This window comes from Hylobates moloch, unplaced genomic scaffold, assembly GCF_009828535.3.
Source record: "Hylobates moloch isolate HMO894 unplaced genomic scaffold, HMol_V3 SCAFFOLD_17, whole genome shotgun sequence".
Taxonomy (NCBI): Eukaryota; Metazoa; Chordata; class Mammalia; order Primates; family Hylobatidae; genus Hylobates; species Hylobates moloch.
In genome coordinates this window covers 35,730,986-35,746,342 of record NW_026652292.1, presented here as the reverse complement: position 1 = coordinate 35,746,342, position 15,357 = coordinate 35,730,986, and the positions used below count along the sequence as shown (strand labels likewise).

Below are 15,357 nucleotides of genomic sequence, written 5' to 3'. Positions count from 1 at the left end.
ACAGGCGTGAGTCACCACGTCCAGCCCCCACATTGCTTCTGGCCTCCGTGGTAGACCTCCCAGACGGGACGGTCGGGCAGAGGCGCTCCCCACATCCCAGACGGGGCGACCGGGCAGAGGCGCTCCTCACTTCCCAGACGGGGCGGCCAGGCAGAGACGCTCCTCACTTCTTCCCAGACGGGGCGGCCGGGCAGACGCGCTCCTCACTTCCCAGAGGGGGCGGCCGGGCAGAGGCGCTCCTCACTTCTTCCCAGACGGGGCGGCCGGGCAGAGGCGCTCCGCACTTCTTCCCAGACGATGGGCGGCTGGGTAGAGGCGCTCCTCACTTCCCAGACAGGGCGGCGGCCGGGCAGGGGCTGCAATCCCAGCACCCTGGGAGGCCAAGGCAGGCGGCTGGGAGGCGGAGACTGCAGCAAGCCAAGACCACGCCACCGCACTCCAGCCCGGGCAAGACCCAGCACCGAGTGAGCGAGACTCTGCAGTCCCAGCACCTCGGGAGGCCGAGGCGGGCAGAGCACTCGGGGTCAGGAGCTGGAGAGCAGCCTGGCCAACATGGCGGAAGCGCGCCTCCAGCCAAAGGAGAAAAAGCAGGCAGCGGTGGTGGCGCGCGCCGGCAATTCCAGGCAGCCCGCAGGCCGGGGCAGGAGAATCACGGGAGCCGGAGGCAGGGAGTCTGCAGCGAGTGGAGGAGATTCCAGCCTGGGCCACAGCAGGAAGAAAGGAAACTTTCTTCTAATGAAGGAAACAGCCTGTGAGACCCTGAGAACCAGGATAACAAGCTAGCTATTTTTAGATGAGGAACTGTGCTTGTGAGCCCTTTTATATGTTTTCGAGCTTTAATTTGTAATCCTTGCCTTGTGATAATACCCCTTGGGTGTATTTCCTGACTAATTTTGCACTTTTTGAACTGAAGGGACCTAAGACCACACCCAACAAGTGAGAAGATTGTATACTTCCTCCTTGTGCTACACTCACTTGCTTCCCTTTGTAAGAAATTTTTACCATCCTGGAGCTTTCAAACAGACCCCATTGCTTAACATAAGCTAGACACTTTCTTCAACAGAGCCCCAGTTTGGAAAGGTAATCAAAGGAATTAACTAGGGGTGTTTTGGTCCTCAGATCCCTTTTCCAGGCCCAATCCCTTTTTTAAATTCAACTCACTAAAAACCCTGCTAAAAGTTTTATGGATGCAAGTGACAATACTCAAATGCATTACATTTGAATATTGAATATTAAGTTTAAAGCAATTCTTCTCTACAGAGGGATCTAAGTCTGTAAGTGAGCCGCCTTCTATCCACTGCATGTTAAATGATAACTTGCCAATTTGACAAGTCTGTGATGGGGACTTCCTCTTTAAACCTTGGGAGAAAGGTGAATTATCACTCTGGTATATGCATAACTGGATGTACACTTTTGTTAAAATCTTGCAATAAGTCTTGAACATTTTTTTTGTAAAGGGGTTTGTAGTCTTGGGGCCTATAGGCAGAGTCTACCTTCTGATCATTTCAGGAAGTAGAGATAGATAAATTTTCAACTGTATGGCCTACAATGGAGACTTATCCTTGGCTATTGCAACTCAACATACACATCCATTTTCTTCAGGAAATTTATATTACAGAAACTTTTCCTCCTTATTTTTTTCTTCCTTGTCCCTTGGAATTGCTCATACCCAAATGGCGAAAGGATATAGTCAAAGGAAATCAAATACCTTTAAAGCAATTCCAATGCTGTGAAAAACTGTATTTAAATATCTGAACAGAGAAATTTTTGCTATAAAAACTTATAGCAAGGTAATGCCACTCACCTTAGAATCCTTCCATTTGGCACAGTCTGCCAACGCTAGATTTGATACCTGGTCTTGAGCTATGTCTTGTATTACTTTTATGACTAAACCCAGATGCCACCGTTCCCTCCCTGAAAACCCCTCAAAGTGCTTTGTGGCACTTCTCAAATTCTTTTAAAATAGTCTCATGTAAGAATACAAATTGCCAAATTTAATGAGCTAAGTCTTTTCATGTCAGAAATAATACCTTGCAGTAAAGTATGATATCCAGCTTCAAAGATGGGCAACAAACTCTTAAGCCCAGGTCACTTTTTCAGCCAGTGATTCTAACCCAGTTCTGGGCCATCTTGCTGCTGCTATCAACACATGCATTGATGAGTTCAACTTAATACTGACCTAAGCAAGACAGATCTGAAGGTATAGTCACATACACTTCAATTGCCTCCCATGAAGAAAATAGACTGTATTCTGTTTTGGAATATGTTGTTGCAGTTCTTGTTCTGGGCCTAGGAAGTTAAAAGTAGATATCGAAGTATATAAATATAGCCTTGAAAGCCAAAATAATATTGTTTTTAAAAGCATATAAGGATTAATATTCAAATGAAACACTTGAACCTGCCACATTCAGGGTGTCCTTAAAGAATAGTTTTTTGATCTGGAAAGTCAAAACAGATTAGCCTTACCATTGTGTCAGTTGGAGTTCAGTCCACACCAGTTATTTTAAAAGATTTTAATGTTAAGCATTAATTCCCATTCGAATAACTAACCAGGCCTGACCCTGCTTAGCTTCCAAAATCAGAATTGTTGTATGGCCGCAGATATTAAGTGTTAACTAGGTATAAAGTTGTTAGCTAGAAAACTGAGAGAGTAAGAAGAGAAGATGAAGTCATCACTGGGTAAGTAAACTACAGAAAGCAGCTACCACCTCTAGGGCTGAGGGGACAAAGTTAAGACATTGGAGCCATCAAAGTTGATAAAGCTTGCAAGAGGGGGTCTCATGGTGCTGCTACTGAGGCCTCTGAGAAGGGAGTACGGCTTAGCTAGGACTGGAGTCCCTGTGCTCTGAGGACCTGGGACCTGTTGGCCAGAGGGCTGATGCTGGTGTCTCCAAGACAGGCATGATGAGGCTAGTTCTGCAAGTGTTAAAACTGGATTCAGGGGCTGTTTTAGGAAGAAACTCTTGCTGCTGGAGTGAAGAAGTTCTACTAGAGACACACTCCCAGGAGCCTCAAGACATAAGGAAGTCCATGTGGAGCAAGCAGACATGACCAAGTCCCTTCACCAGCTTGGCAGTTTCCCTCCAGCGCACCTTACTGGCAGAGCCAACATGCAGCCAGCAGGCAAAGCAGGAATGTTTGCACAGTCTAGCTCTGGCTTCACTAACCGGGGATAGAGGTGGTTCTGAAGCTGAGACAACTTAAATGGCACAGATCACCCCTCTAGCTACTCAGCATCCACATAACACCCTTCCACACCTTTCAACTTTTCCTCCAACAGCCACACGAGTGTTTCCATCTAAAAAGGTGCAACTGTCTTTCTCTCCCCAAACTGGGAAGCTGCAAAGACCCCATAGGCATCACATTCATTTCTGAAAAACGGTTACTGTCTTTGGGCTACGTTAACCACCCCTAGACTTCAGTCGCACTCCCATCTGAATAATTCACTGCCTAGAGACAAAATTATACATTTAACTTCAAAAATACTTGCATTAAAAGAGAAGATAGAGAGATAAGAAAATAGGTAATACATACCAGCGTATACACATAACAAGCAGGGAAGAAAATACGCATAGCTACGACTGTCCTCATTACCATCTACACGAATGCCATCTAGATCCCAGACATTGAGAAATGAGTCTCCTACCTTCAAGGAGATTATAGTCCAGTGTGTGGGCAGACAAGCAAATAGACTTGTGTGTAAACCATGCAATGGACATGTGTATTTCAAGAGGACTACGTGAAGCTGTGCTGGAATACAGCTTCTCAGCTGAGATTTGTCACTGCAGTGTTGAGGAACTCTGGTTTGGGGCCAGACAGTCTGGGTTACAAACCTGGTTCTACCACTTAGCAGGTATGTCATTTAAAATATCTGTGCCTTCACTTTGGGAGGCCGAGTCGGGTGGATCACGAGGTCAGGAGCTTGAGACCAGCCTGACCAACGTGGTGAAACTCTGTCTCTACTGAAAATACAAAACTTAGCCGGGTGTAGTGCCACACACCTGTAATCCCAATTCCAGCTACTCAGGAGGCTGAGGCCAGAGAATCGCTTGAACCTGGGAGGTGGAGGTTGCAGTGGGCCGAAATCGCACCACTGTACTCCAGCCTGGGCGACAGAGCAAGACTCTGTCTCAAAAAAAAAAAAAAAAAAAAAATCTGTGCCTTGGCCTTCCCTCTGGAAAATGAAATATCATGATACAGTAATACTCACAGGACTACTATGAATCTTTTAGAGTTATACAAGTAAAACATTAATAGTGCCTGGTTCCCACCTAAGTCCTGAGTTAAGAATGGCTTTGAGTCCCCTACTGTGTAAGACTTTCATCTGTAAACAGACTGTCTCCCTGGTTGCCAACCAGCCAGGTGTCTTTGAGCAAAATTAATTACTAAATCTCCAAATGAAGCAATTCAGATAACATTACTCACACATAGATTGCATGAATGTATGTTTTTAACAACTGTTCAGATTATAAAGACTTTTAAAACTCACAGTGGGAGAAATTAAGTACTGACCCCTATGAAAACATGTTGACATTTGTAAACAAGCTAAGTGCAATTGAAATTGAGTAAAAACTTGAGACTTACTTTTTATTTAGATACTCTTTAAGTATCTAACAAACGACAGTTATTCTCATGTGGTGGGCTTGGCCCTTCAATTAAAATGTTCACTTAAATGGGTGGTATAGGCACGGAATGAAGAGGGCTTTTGGTGAAGGCGGGGTTGTGGAGGGGTTAGTGTGCCAGCCCATAGGTTGTCTTAATACGATTACAAAACAATGAATGGCTTTTCTTTGCCTTTGGTCATCAGTCAATGTAGAAAGTTAATCTGCTCACTCTAGCTCTTTCTACAGCTATATAGAAACATTGGCTCCTGGGAAGTGAGAGAATCTTTTGGAAAGTTAGCTCACTTCTGTGTGGTTACAGTGACTGCGCTTTCCTGTTTCTCCTACTATGATACATTGTGGGTAGGGCAGAGTTTGTGAGAGCACATGACAGACTGTTTGGAGGATGGTGATGCTGAATAATAGCATAAAAATGTACTAGATGAATTGCACAATTGGCCCCCCCTCAATCCATTATTTCCCTGATACAAATAAGTGTTAATGGCAAAAGAGGATGTCTTTTATAGTGCTTGGATAGCCCTGGGGACCATATGGAGAATCCTAATACTTAAAACAAATTTATCAATGTGAATAAGATACAGTTCATAACTCTACTCTAGTCACTGCCTTTACAGTTAAGCAATTTTGTGAAGAACTGAAATTTATAATGCCCAATCTCAAGTGGCATTTGCAATCTTACCAGGCTTAGCATTCAATTTATTTCTGTTTTGCAATAATACTTAGCAAGTTTTTGATCCCTATCTTTAATACTTGATTTTTATGCCAAAGTTCTAATAGAAACTGCTTAGCTAGATAATCATTAAATGTTACGAGATATCAAGTGCTTAAAGAAAAACCTAATAGGCACACATGTTCCATTTTGGAAACCACAAAGGAACTAGTCCTACCCACTCCCCTGCTTACAGTCTTCAGTCTAATACAGCAGGAGAAGGAACAAAATGAGTCCAAAGAACTACAAAACAAAGTTGCTAGTTGTAAGCCTATTCTGGCATAACGTCTGGGTCTGCTGTGTTCTGATCTCAATATGCCTCTAAACTCTGCCTACAGGTGTCTGTGGGAGGTTATGTTTATTTGAGACTGCTCCATCGGGATCGCCTGGTGTCACCAAGTGTCCACTGGTACTGGGGTTTGCTGCCTGCCTTCTTGCCATGTCTAACGAAGTGGAAACAAGTGCAACGAATGGTCAGCCCGACCAACAGGCCGCACCAAAAGCACCCTCAAAGAAGGAAAAAAAGAAAGGTATAGAGAAATCCACTTGAAGCCAAGGAAGGGAGCTAGAGGTGGTTACCTCTGGAGAAATGTGAGATACAGAATGAAGTAAGGGCTGGCTCTTATCTTCCTTCAACCTCAGCTTAGTCTCAAGTCCTCCTAATAGGAAAGTTGTACCTTGGGAAAAGAGACTGGTTCATCTCACATGTAATAAGACATCTCTGGAAACCTGCGATTATACCCACTTAGGTCCAGCTGGGAAATACTCATAGCATCTTGTTCAGTTAATAATGCAGTCTTTAATTATTATATGGTTGTCATTCAGTTATTTATTTACCGTTTGATTTTACTGAACTCATTGGGAATGGGACTACACAGACCTTTTAAAAGGAGCAAAAGACATTATAAAGATGGGATAATTATATTAATAATTTTCAAGAGAACTTAGGCATAATTCCTTTCTGCCTTATTGATAGTTTAAAATGTTGGTAAATTGCTTGGCAGCTTGTTTTTCTTATGTTAAAAATACATATATTATCATCCTTATATTCTTTTAAAGACTTAAAAAAAGCTATGATGAAAAATGTCCCCAACTCCCACCTCCCATATTCCCATAAGTTTCCCGTAACACTGTCAATTTTGTACTTCTAAGAGTTTATTTTCTCCTCCCTCCAACTCCATACACAGTTGATTGTGGAACGTGAGTTTGCTCAAAGGAAGTAAGAATAAGACAGGATAGAATACTACACACATGATCAGTTGTAGTATAATCAGGATTTATACTACTTAAATTTTGAGGAGTCTAGAGCATATTTGGTCATAATTAGAACTGGCATTCTTTATCCTGTATTCCTTTCTTTTCTCAGGCCCTGAAAAGACAGATGAATATCTCTTAGCAAGGTTCAAAGGCGATGGTGTAAAGTATAAGGCCAAGCTGATTGGCATTGATGATGTGCCAGACGCAAGAGGGGATAAAATGAGCCAAGACTCTATGATGAAACTAAAGGTAAAAGGGAAATGAATGCTTTATCTGTATATTAAGCAAAAGTCCAAGAGAGGGAATTATATTAGAAACTCTTGTTGACCTATTGTTCAATTACTTGAAAACCCCTTTTAATCACATTATCCGCCAGTAGTGCCCCATTTTCTGAGAAACCATGAGTGTTTGCATATTTGGAGGGATGTCCTAGATATCTAATTTTATCAAGTATAACAGGACTCCAGATGCCTTTTCCTTCTGGCAAACTCAACATTAGGACGAACCAAGCCTATTCCTATTTCTATTCCTATAAAAGCTGTGTGCACATATGTGCATTGTTTGTCTTACTATATGGGGAGAGCACGGAATATCCTGTTTTAGACCTGGGAATTGTTCTGATAAAATTTAGGATTCTACTTAGACATTGGTGTTCCTTAGTGTTAGCCTTTCCGTTGTTTGAATTTAAAAATTTAGTACTATGGCACTATGTGAAACTGACTGAATAAATAATACTTGTTCAATAGTTCAAGGCCTAGAAGAAACATCTCTAAAGATCTTCTAGTTGATCTTTACCAGTGACTATTCTGAGGCCAAGAGAATTAGAGTGACTTGTCCGAGTTCGCACAGTTAGCTAAGGGATGCCCTGGTTCAACGTCTTCCATGCCATCCTGCTGTCCCTGATGAAAAATGCCGAATCCTTTCATCGATGGCAAACCAAGTTGAAAACAAAGCTGACTGACTTTGAAAATTTTAATATTAAATGCATCGTAGGATGTTTTTAAAAATTCAACTTCTCTTGTTTTTCCACGCTCATCAGGGAATGGCGGCAGCTGGTCGGTCTCAGGGACAACACAAACAGAGGATCTGGGTCAACATTTCCCTCTCTGGGATAAAAATAATTGATGAGAAAACTGGGGTAAGAATTCACATTTGCTGATACCTCTCTGACCACCTGAGTCTGACCAACAATTTGCTACTTGAATTTCGGCTCCCCTTCTTCTTTCTCAAAGTTCTGTGGGGAACAAATATAGCATATATTACATCTCCAGAAGTAACAGGCAGAAAACTGAATAGGAGGTAAGGAAGTCAAGATACTGTATTTTGAATGTGTGTTCTATGATAAATGTGAATCTAAGACTGTTAAGTCTGTTAATAGGCTTAGGTTCACATTATGTCTATAATATATAAATATATATTTTTGAAATTAAATATATATATAATTTATATAATGTATAAATATTTAAATATATATTAAAATATAAATATATAATTTATAAAGTAAAACTTCTATATATATATATATTTGACCTCAGGTATACAGAACTAGATTAATTTTAACCCCTAGTTTGTGACACTTTTATGTATTGCTTACATGTGAACTTACTAGCTAACCTAAAGCTAGAACCTCACCCATAACACATCGACCTCTTTTTCATTTCTTTTTTCCCTGCCTTCTCACCTCACAGATGTAGCCTTGTTTTTGTTGGTTCCTGTTGTTCTATCACTTATGGACAGTCTTACTTATTTTGCCTTGTTTTTAAGCCTTATCAGAAAGCTATTTATCATACGTCAAGTCTTCTGTGATTTTTTTTCTGTACTCAGTGTAACATCATAAGACTCATGTATTTTAAAATGTTGTGTGTGGCTCATTTTCATTGCTATAAAATACTCTCTTGCATCACGATACTGTGAGGAGACCTCCAGTTACTATTCATACCTTTCTAGAGTGCCCATTATCTACTATGCAAACCTAGGGCCCTGGCACCCTAGTGGACCCCACTCAGCTTGCTTGTGCTGGGGTCCTCAGGCACCAATCTCTTTATCAGTCGCCTTTGTCTCTCAACTCTTATTTTCCCAAGCCCATCAGAGAAAGGTGGCATGTTTCTCTCACCCTTCTGTCTCTCCTCAAACTTTCTAAGATACTCTAAGATACCTTAGACATTCAGGACCAAAAGTCAAGACACACTCTGCCACCTATAAATATCCCTAAAGAGTTGAACCTTGTTAACTGCTTGAAAGGATCAAGAAAAAGGAGGGAAAAATAGAAGAAAAGGCACAAAGCCAATAAAGTCCCCACCCCTTATCATTCCTGGTTAATGATGTAGTCATTATGTTACTGTGTATTAGGGTGTCTAGGTGAGGCTGAGAAACACTTGATGATAGTATTTGGTATCCTCCAGAATATAGTGGGAATACGGTTCCAATAACACATAGGATGGTTCCTTGGCCACTCTGAGCCATCATCAATGAATCCCTGTGAACACTCCTTTAGCTTAGTTATGCTGTTCTTTTAAGTTTGTCTTTGAGTTGGGAAAGTAGACCTATTTGGCTTGGCTTAAGGGCTAAATGTCTCCTCTTCTCTTGGTCTTCTAATCCTCAGTCCTTCCTGGCTATGTGGCATCATGTCTTTAAAGCAGGGAGAGTAAAATATCAATATTTTAAGAAGGAACATTCTTCCCACTTTTGTTTTCTATTCTTCTTTCTTTTGGAGCCCTTTCTAGAAAGAGTAATGCTGTAGCCTTCAACCAGAAATGAAAAGTCTTTCTTCAAATGGTTTAACCTTTTCATATATGCCTTCATATATGTGTCTGAGGCTTAGGTGTGCTAGCCTGCAAATAGATTCAGTTTTCTTAATAAATTACTCTTTATGTTCTTTTTTAAGGTAATAGAGCATGAACATCCAGTAAATAAGATTTCTTTCATTGCCCGTGATGTGACAGACAACCGGGCATTTGGTTATGTGTGTGGAGGAGAAGGCCAGCATCAGTTTTTTGCCATAAAAACCGGGCAACAGGTGAGCTCTAAGTCTTGACGTAGACCTAGGGACTTGTCCTCTGTTGACATTGGAGTGTCTGTCACTCAACTAAAAGCTTTACTGGAAATAATTGGATGTAAGAGGGCTAAATAATGATTCAGAGAATGACTATGTTTATTGGCCTATGGAATCTTTTAAAAATGCCATTGATAGCCATGTACTACTGTGTGCCACAGGATTGTGAGAATGGACCTTCTTATAAAGTGAATACTGATTTCAGAACAACGGTGAATTATTCTCAGAAACCTTAAAGGACTCGAAAATGATTGTGATACCTCTTATTTTGTCTAAATACTTATTAACCCTGCTGTTCTTTATATACCTAAGGGTGAGGATTGGGTTGGTGGTGATCCCCTATAAGCCAGGGGAGGGTAGTAAGGAGTTTTAAGATTAAAAGAAAAAATCCCAGTATGAATTATAATTGATAGGAGACAAAGGAAATAAAATACTAAAATTAAAATGCTGATAACACTGCTTTCCCTTACTGCAGGCTGAACCATTAGTTGTTGATCTTAAAGATCTTTTTCAAGTTATCTATAATGTAAAGAAAAAGGAAGAAGAAAAGAAAAAGGCAAGTACTACCTGATTAAGGCTCTATTAAATTTAAAACTGGCCAGGTGTGGTGGCTCACACCTGTAATCCCAGCACTTCGGAAGGCGGAGGTGGGTGGATCACCTGAGGTCAGGAGTTCGAGACCAGCCTGGCCAACATGGCGAAACCTCATCACTACTAAACCTACAAAAATTAGCCAGGGGTGGTGGCGGGCACCTGTAATCCCAGCTACTCGGGAGTCTGAGGCAAGGAGAATCGCTTGAACCCGGGAGGCAGAGGTTGCAGTCAGCCAAGATGGTGCCACTGCACTCCAGCCTGGGAAACAGAGCAAGACTCTGTCTCAGACAAACAAACAAACTTAAAATTGTATTCAGGACTATGTTTATGTATAAATATGGTCTATCTGAAAATTTGGCTTCTATATGTATTGTCTATTCTTCCCAATAGGGCAATGGATAGATTTTTATGGTTAGGCACTTCTAATCTGCACTCCCTGGCTTTTATTTTTTTTTCTCTCTACAAGATTCATATTAATTCTAGGAAATATACAGGACAACCAAGTTTAAATCCAGTAACTCTGCTCAAACTTTATATTGATATGAAAAGGGGAGGGGAATGGAGGGCAGAAATAATATACAAGACTTATTCTTGCCTTATGCCTGTGAACCATAGGCATACTTGTTTTTGTATTTAACTCCCTTTCACTATGAATACGAAGATTACTGAATATGTATCTTTCTTTTTAGATAGAGGAAGCCAACAAAACAGTTGAGGTAAAACTGCATCTTTACTTCTTGCTAATCATGTATGTGATGTGTGTAAGCCCCTGTTTGCTACCTGCCCAACCACTCTCACCACCTCGCTTATTACTATGTGTTTATGACTTCTCTGATCATGAAAGATGTTTAGTTAAAAGATGAATACCAAAACCATTGCTGCTTAGCGGGCTAATACAGTGGACAAATACATTTTATAGAGAAAGCTCAACTAAATCCTTAAATATTTGCTATCTTTTCAGAATGGGAGTGAGGCCCTAATGATTCTAGATGACCAAACTAACAAACTGAAATCGGTATGTATTAATATGTGACGTTTGACAGTTCTTACTTATCTGAACATGGGTTCTACTTCCTGTAGATGTTGCTGATACCAAATCTGTATTGAATCTATATGAAAATCCAATCGAGACAACTGTTTTTCAAAATGTTAGTGTAACATCTATGTCAATATACAAAAGTAGTCAAAAAAAGATTAGAAAAGTAATCTTTTTAGTAGCCACACCTGAATCTAGTCTAATACTTTTTAAGGATGTGGACAAGATAAATTTGCTTTGAGACATGTCTACACTTCCTGACCTAAACAGCTTAATATGAAATCTATTAGTTAAATGGAAATTAAATTGTGGCAACTACTTTCCTAAACTTTAGGAAACAAATGATTACAACAATATACGAAGTAATCTTTTTTAGTAGACACATCTGAATCTAATCCAAATACTTTTTTAAGGGTGTTGACCAGATGGATTTGTTTGGGGACATGTCTACACCTCCTGACCTAAATAGTCCAACAGTAAGTGTTTGTTTTTAAATTTGCAATGTAATAAAATGACATCTGTAACTCAAATTAGCGATAACCAGAAATCTTAAGCATCTCGTTGAAACTTGGAAGGTGACGGTTGATTTTTGCAAATGAAGTGTCAATGGTTTTTAGAATAAATGTGAATCTTAAGTCACCATGGGAACCTATGCACATTAATTCAGTTATATTAATATTGCTTACAGGTTAAACCTGAACAATAGGTCAGCAATGTAGTCCTTCTTGGTATCACTCAGGATTAGAAGGAGGAGCTGAATAATAGTCCTTGAATAAGCCTACTTGAAGAAAGTATGATTGTTAGATGGTTAATCATAAAGCCCCCTGGCCTCTTCATTTCTTTTGCATTCGGTCTGTTGCAATTTAGCAGCATAAATTTGATGTGAAGTAAGATTTAAAACAAACAAGTGGCTCAGTTATATTCCGCCAAAGCTTATCCTTGTTAGAAAGCTGCCCATTCTCATAGGATTTTATACCATATCCAGTCTGCTCAATATTGAATGATCTGTAACAACCCTGTAAGAGTAGAGCAGTATTTTCCTTTATAAATTAAAAAAAAAAAAAAATGGTGGTTCAGGGAAAAAAAAGAAGAAAAAAAAAATAGGAAAGAGATCCAGATACAAGGCTTAGGCCCAAGTCTTCAGACCTTCCAAAACATACTTCTAATGAAAATGTCCATGACATTTTGAATGACTTCTTTCAACTTCTTTTATTTATGTAACAGTTTCCTGAGCACCTGCTATTTGCAAGGCATAGCAGTAAGATGCACAACATCAATGACATCATGGAATTTACTCTCTGGCAGGGAGACCAACATTAAAACTAATCACATCATTAGTAATTGATGTTACTACAGGGTATTTATCTAGTTCAGAGATTCAGATAATGCTTTTGCAGAAGTGAGTTTCTAGATTTGAACATAAAAGATGAGAAGGCAATAAACAGACAAAAAGAATTAGTCTAGAATAATGGGGGGAAATGTCTAGAAAGGACTCTCTTGTATCAGGAAATTATGGAAGCCTATGTGACCAAGATTACAGGAGTTAAAGCAACAGATCAAAGATTGGGTAAAATTCTCACTTCAGAGTTCTGCAGAGAATTCGAGGCCTGTGAATCCTCACTGCATAAAACTTTCAGGTCAAATGACATGGAGAGGAGCAGGGACTTCATGCATTCTTCTCTGACCCTAACCATATGAGTATCACAATGCGTGGTAGCATTCTAAAATGCCTGTAAGAGAGAAGCCTGTTTAATATTCATTTTAACAGTGAACCCTAACTCCCTTGCCTATAGAACTTTTCATTCTTCATAATGTTTGTTATAGTTCTGAGGATAAACTTTTTAAAATACTAGACTAGATTATCTTGACAGGTCCATTCTAACTCTGAGGTCCTTTTGATTTGTAGTCAACTTTGCCCTCTCCTCCATTAGTGATGCTTTCTCCAAAATAAATCAGTGTCTGAACACCTTAATTCCCAAGTATAACTGACATTCAAACAAGTAATATTCAAAGAGAGCAAAGCACTCAAGATATGAAGTGGAATTCCACTGGAATAGGCAAGGAAGTACTGCCTGTATAATCTACTTCTGTAGACTTCTAGAATGTTCTAAAAAAGGAAATGGAAAACAGCATGGATAATCTTCAGTCTCATTTTTATTAGACTTTATGAAGTCTAAGAATTTTTTATTTATAGGAATTCAGGTTTTAGTTAAACTAACAATAAAGTAATAAATACCATCAAAATATATACTCTCTGATAACCAAAAGAAGGCTAACAGATCTAATTATGTGCTGGTTAGGTTTGACATGTTCTTATCTATTGACTCTATAGTCATAGGTCAAAAACAGATTTATCTCTACTTGGTAAAGCCAGCATGTTTAAAAATATTCAACTCTTGCCGGGCACGGTGGCTCATTCCTGTAATCCCAGCACTTTGGGAGGCTGAGACGGGCGGATCATGAGGTCAGGAGATCGAGACCATCCTGGCTAACACGGTGAAACCCCGTCCCTACTAAAAATACAAAAAATTAGCCGGCCTAGTGGCGGGCGCCTATAGTCCCAGCTACTCTGGAGGCTGAGGCAGGAGAATGGCGTGAACCCAAGAGGCGGAGCTTGCAGTGAGCCGAGATTGCGCCACTGGACTCCAGCCTGGGTGACAGAGCGAGACTCTGTCTCAAAAAAAAAAAAAAACAAAAAAACAAAAAGCAAAAAACAAAAATTCAACTCTTTCAACAATTGCTCTGAAATATGTAAAGAGAGAAAGAAATCTAAATTACCTAGACCTTATTATTGGTCCTAGATGGTTGTCATTCCCCTCAAATTTATACAGAAATGTTTTATGAATTTCAAATAATGCTCATGTTGCAAACTATGTGGTATCCCCTAGAACAGAATTTTTATTGGCAAGCCCCTTGAGTGTTATCCTTCCACACTGCATCTCAAAAAACGAAAAGAAAGAAAAACATAAAAACCCATGTTCTGTAACTTTAACAACTTAACCACTTGAAAGCACAGTTACTATGGGAAGAATATAAGACATGATCTATGATCAAGGAGATTAAATCTGGTACAAGGGATGGGATCAGGATACAAAGCACGAATGTCACTTATGTCCTTGTATACATGCCATAAGATAACATGAGTGGGCACAGGGCAAGTGCAGACAGAAAAATCAGTGCTAAAATCTTTGTAAAGAATCTGAATTTCAATTGGGTCTTTGAAGTGTGTAGGAAAATAGATCGTAGTTGGGCTAGAAACAACGTGGGTCTTATTGTGGATCATTTGGAAATTTGGCCTAAGGAGGCTTATTTTAATATAGGGAGCAGCAGCAAGCCACTTAAGGCTTTGAGTAGGGAAGTCCTCAGTCTGACAAACTGGAATGGTTAGGTGAGACTAGCCACCCAGAGAAGAGCTAGGCTATGGAACTCAGGATTTATGCCCACTTACTGGAGCTCCCTACGAGCAAGTTCTGTAACCCACTGCCGTGTCTCCAGTGCCTGCGGCTCAGGTGCTCAAACAGTGGCCAACTGGATGCAGTGTTGACAGTTCGACAAAGAATGAATGAGGCTGTGACCAAGGGGGGGTGGATGAGGAGTCTTTGGGCTCTCAGTTGTAGTCTGTGAACTACACTTTTAATCCTGGATTAATAACAAACCCAGCCTGAGGAGAGCCTTATACATTTTACTTATAGGGTGACTATTCAGAAGTCTAACATTGTGGCTCCTGTTTGGTGTCCTAAGAACTTCTTCTGAAGTATTTGAAAACAAGAACTCTACCAGCTGTGAACACTCAACTGTTCTAACCCAGAGGTGGCTCAAAACAAATAAATAAATATTGAAATCACAAGCTTTTGTAATACATTTTATCCTACCTTTTGATTGTATAAAGATCCCTAGATTAATAGCTCTTCCAATCCATTTCGCTGGTTAAATTTTTTTTAAATTATAAGCTCTTTCTTGTGACAAATTCTTCTTTTATAAAGAGAAAGCCTGGCTTTGGCTTATAAAAACTGTATTTTTATGCCTCAAAGTAAAGGAATCCAAAAGATAGATTACCATTTAGGTCTGATTTTGCTGTCTCTTTTGT

At 40.0% G+C, this 15,357-nt stretch overlaps 1 protein-coding gene across 1 annotated transcript in view; it reads left to right on the top strand.

Annotated features, from left to right (window-relative positions):
* DAB2 (DAB adaptor protein 2) overlaps positions 1 to 15,357 on the top strand; it is a 55,641-nt gene that overhangs the window by 26,692 nt on the left and 13,592 nt on the right. Inside the window, exons 2-9 of the mRNA XM_032135351.2 lie at positions 5,670 to 5,861; positions 6,698 to 6,837; positions 7,628 to 7,726; positions 9,473 to 9,604; positions 10,116 to 10,196; positions 10,924 to 10,950; positions 11,196 to 11,249; positions 11,684 to 11,746. Coding sequence (XP_031991242.1) covers positions 5,771 to 5,861; positions 6,698 to 6,837; positions 7,628 to 7,726; positions 9,473 to 9,604; positions 10,116 to 10,196; positions 10,924 to 10,950; positions 11,196 to 11,249; positions 11,684 to 11,746 — 687 coding nt within the window. The 5' untranslated portion in view covers positions 5,670 to 5,770. The remainder of the gene's footprint in view (positions 1 to 5,669; positions 5,862 to 6,697; positions 6,838 to 7,627; positions 7,727 to 9,472; positions 9,605 to 10,115; positions 10,197 to 10,923; positions 10,951 to 11,195; positions 11,250 to 11,683; positions 11,747 to 15,357) is intronic.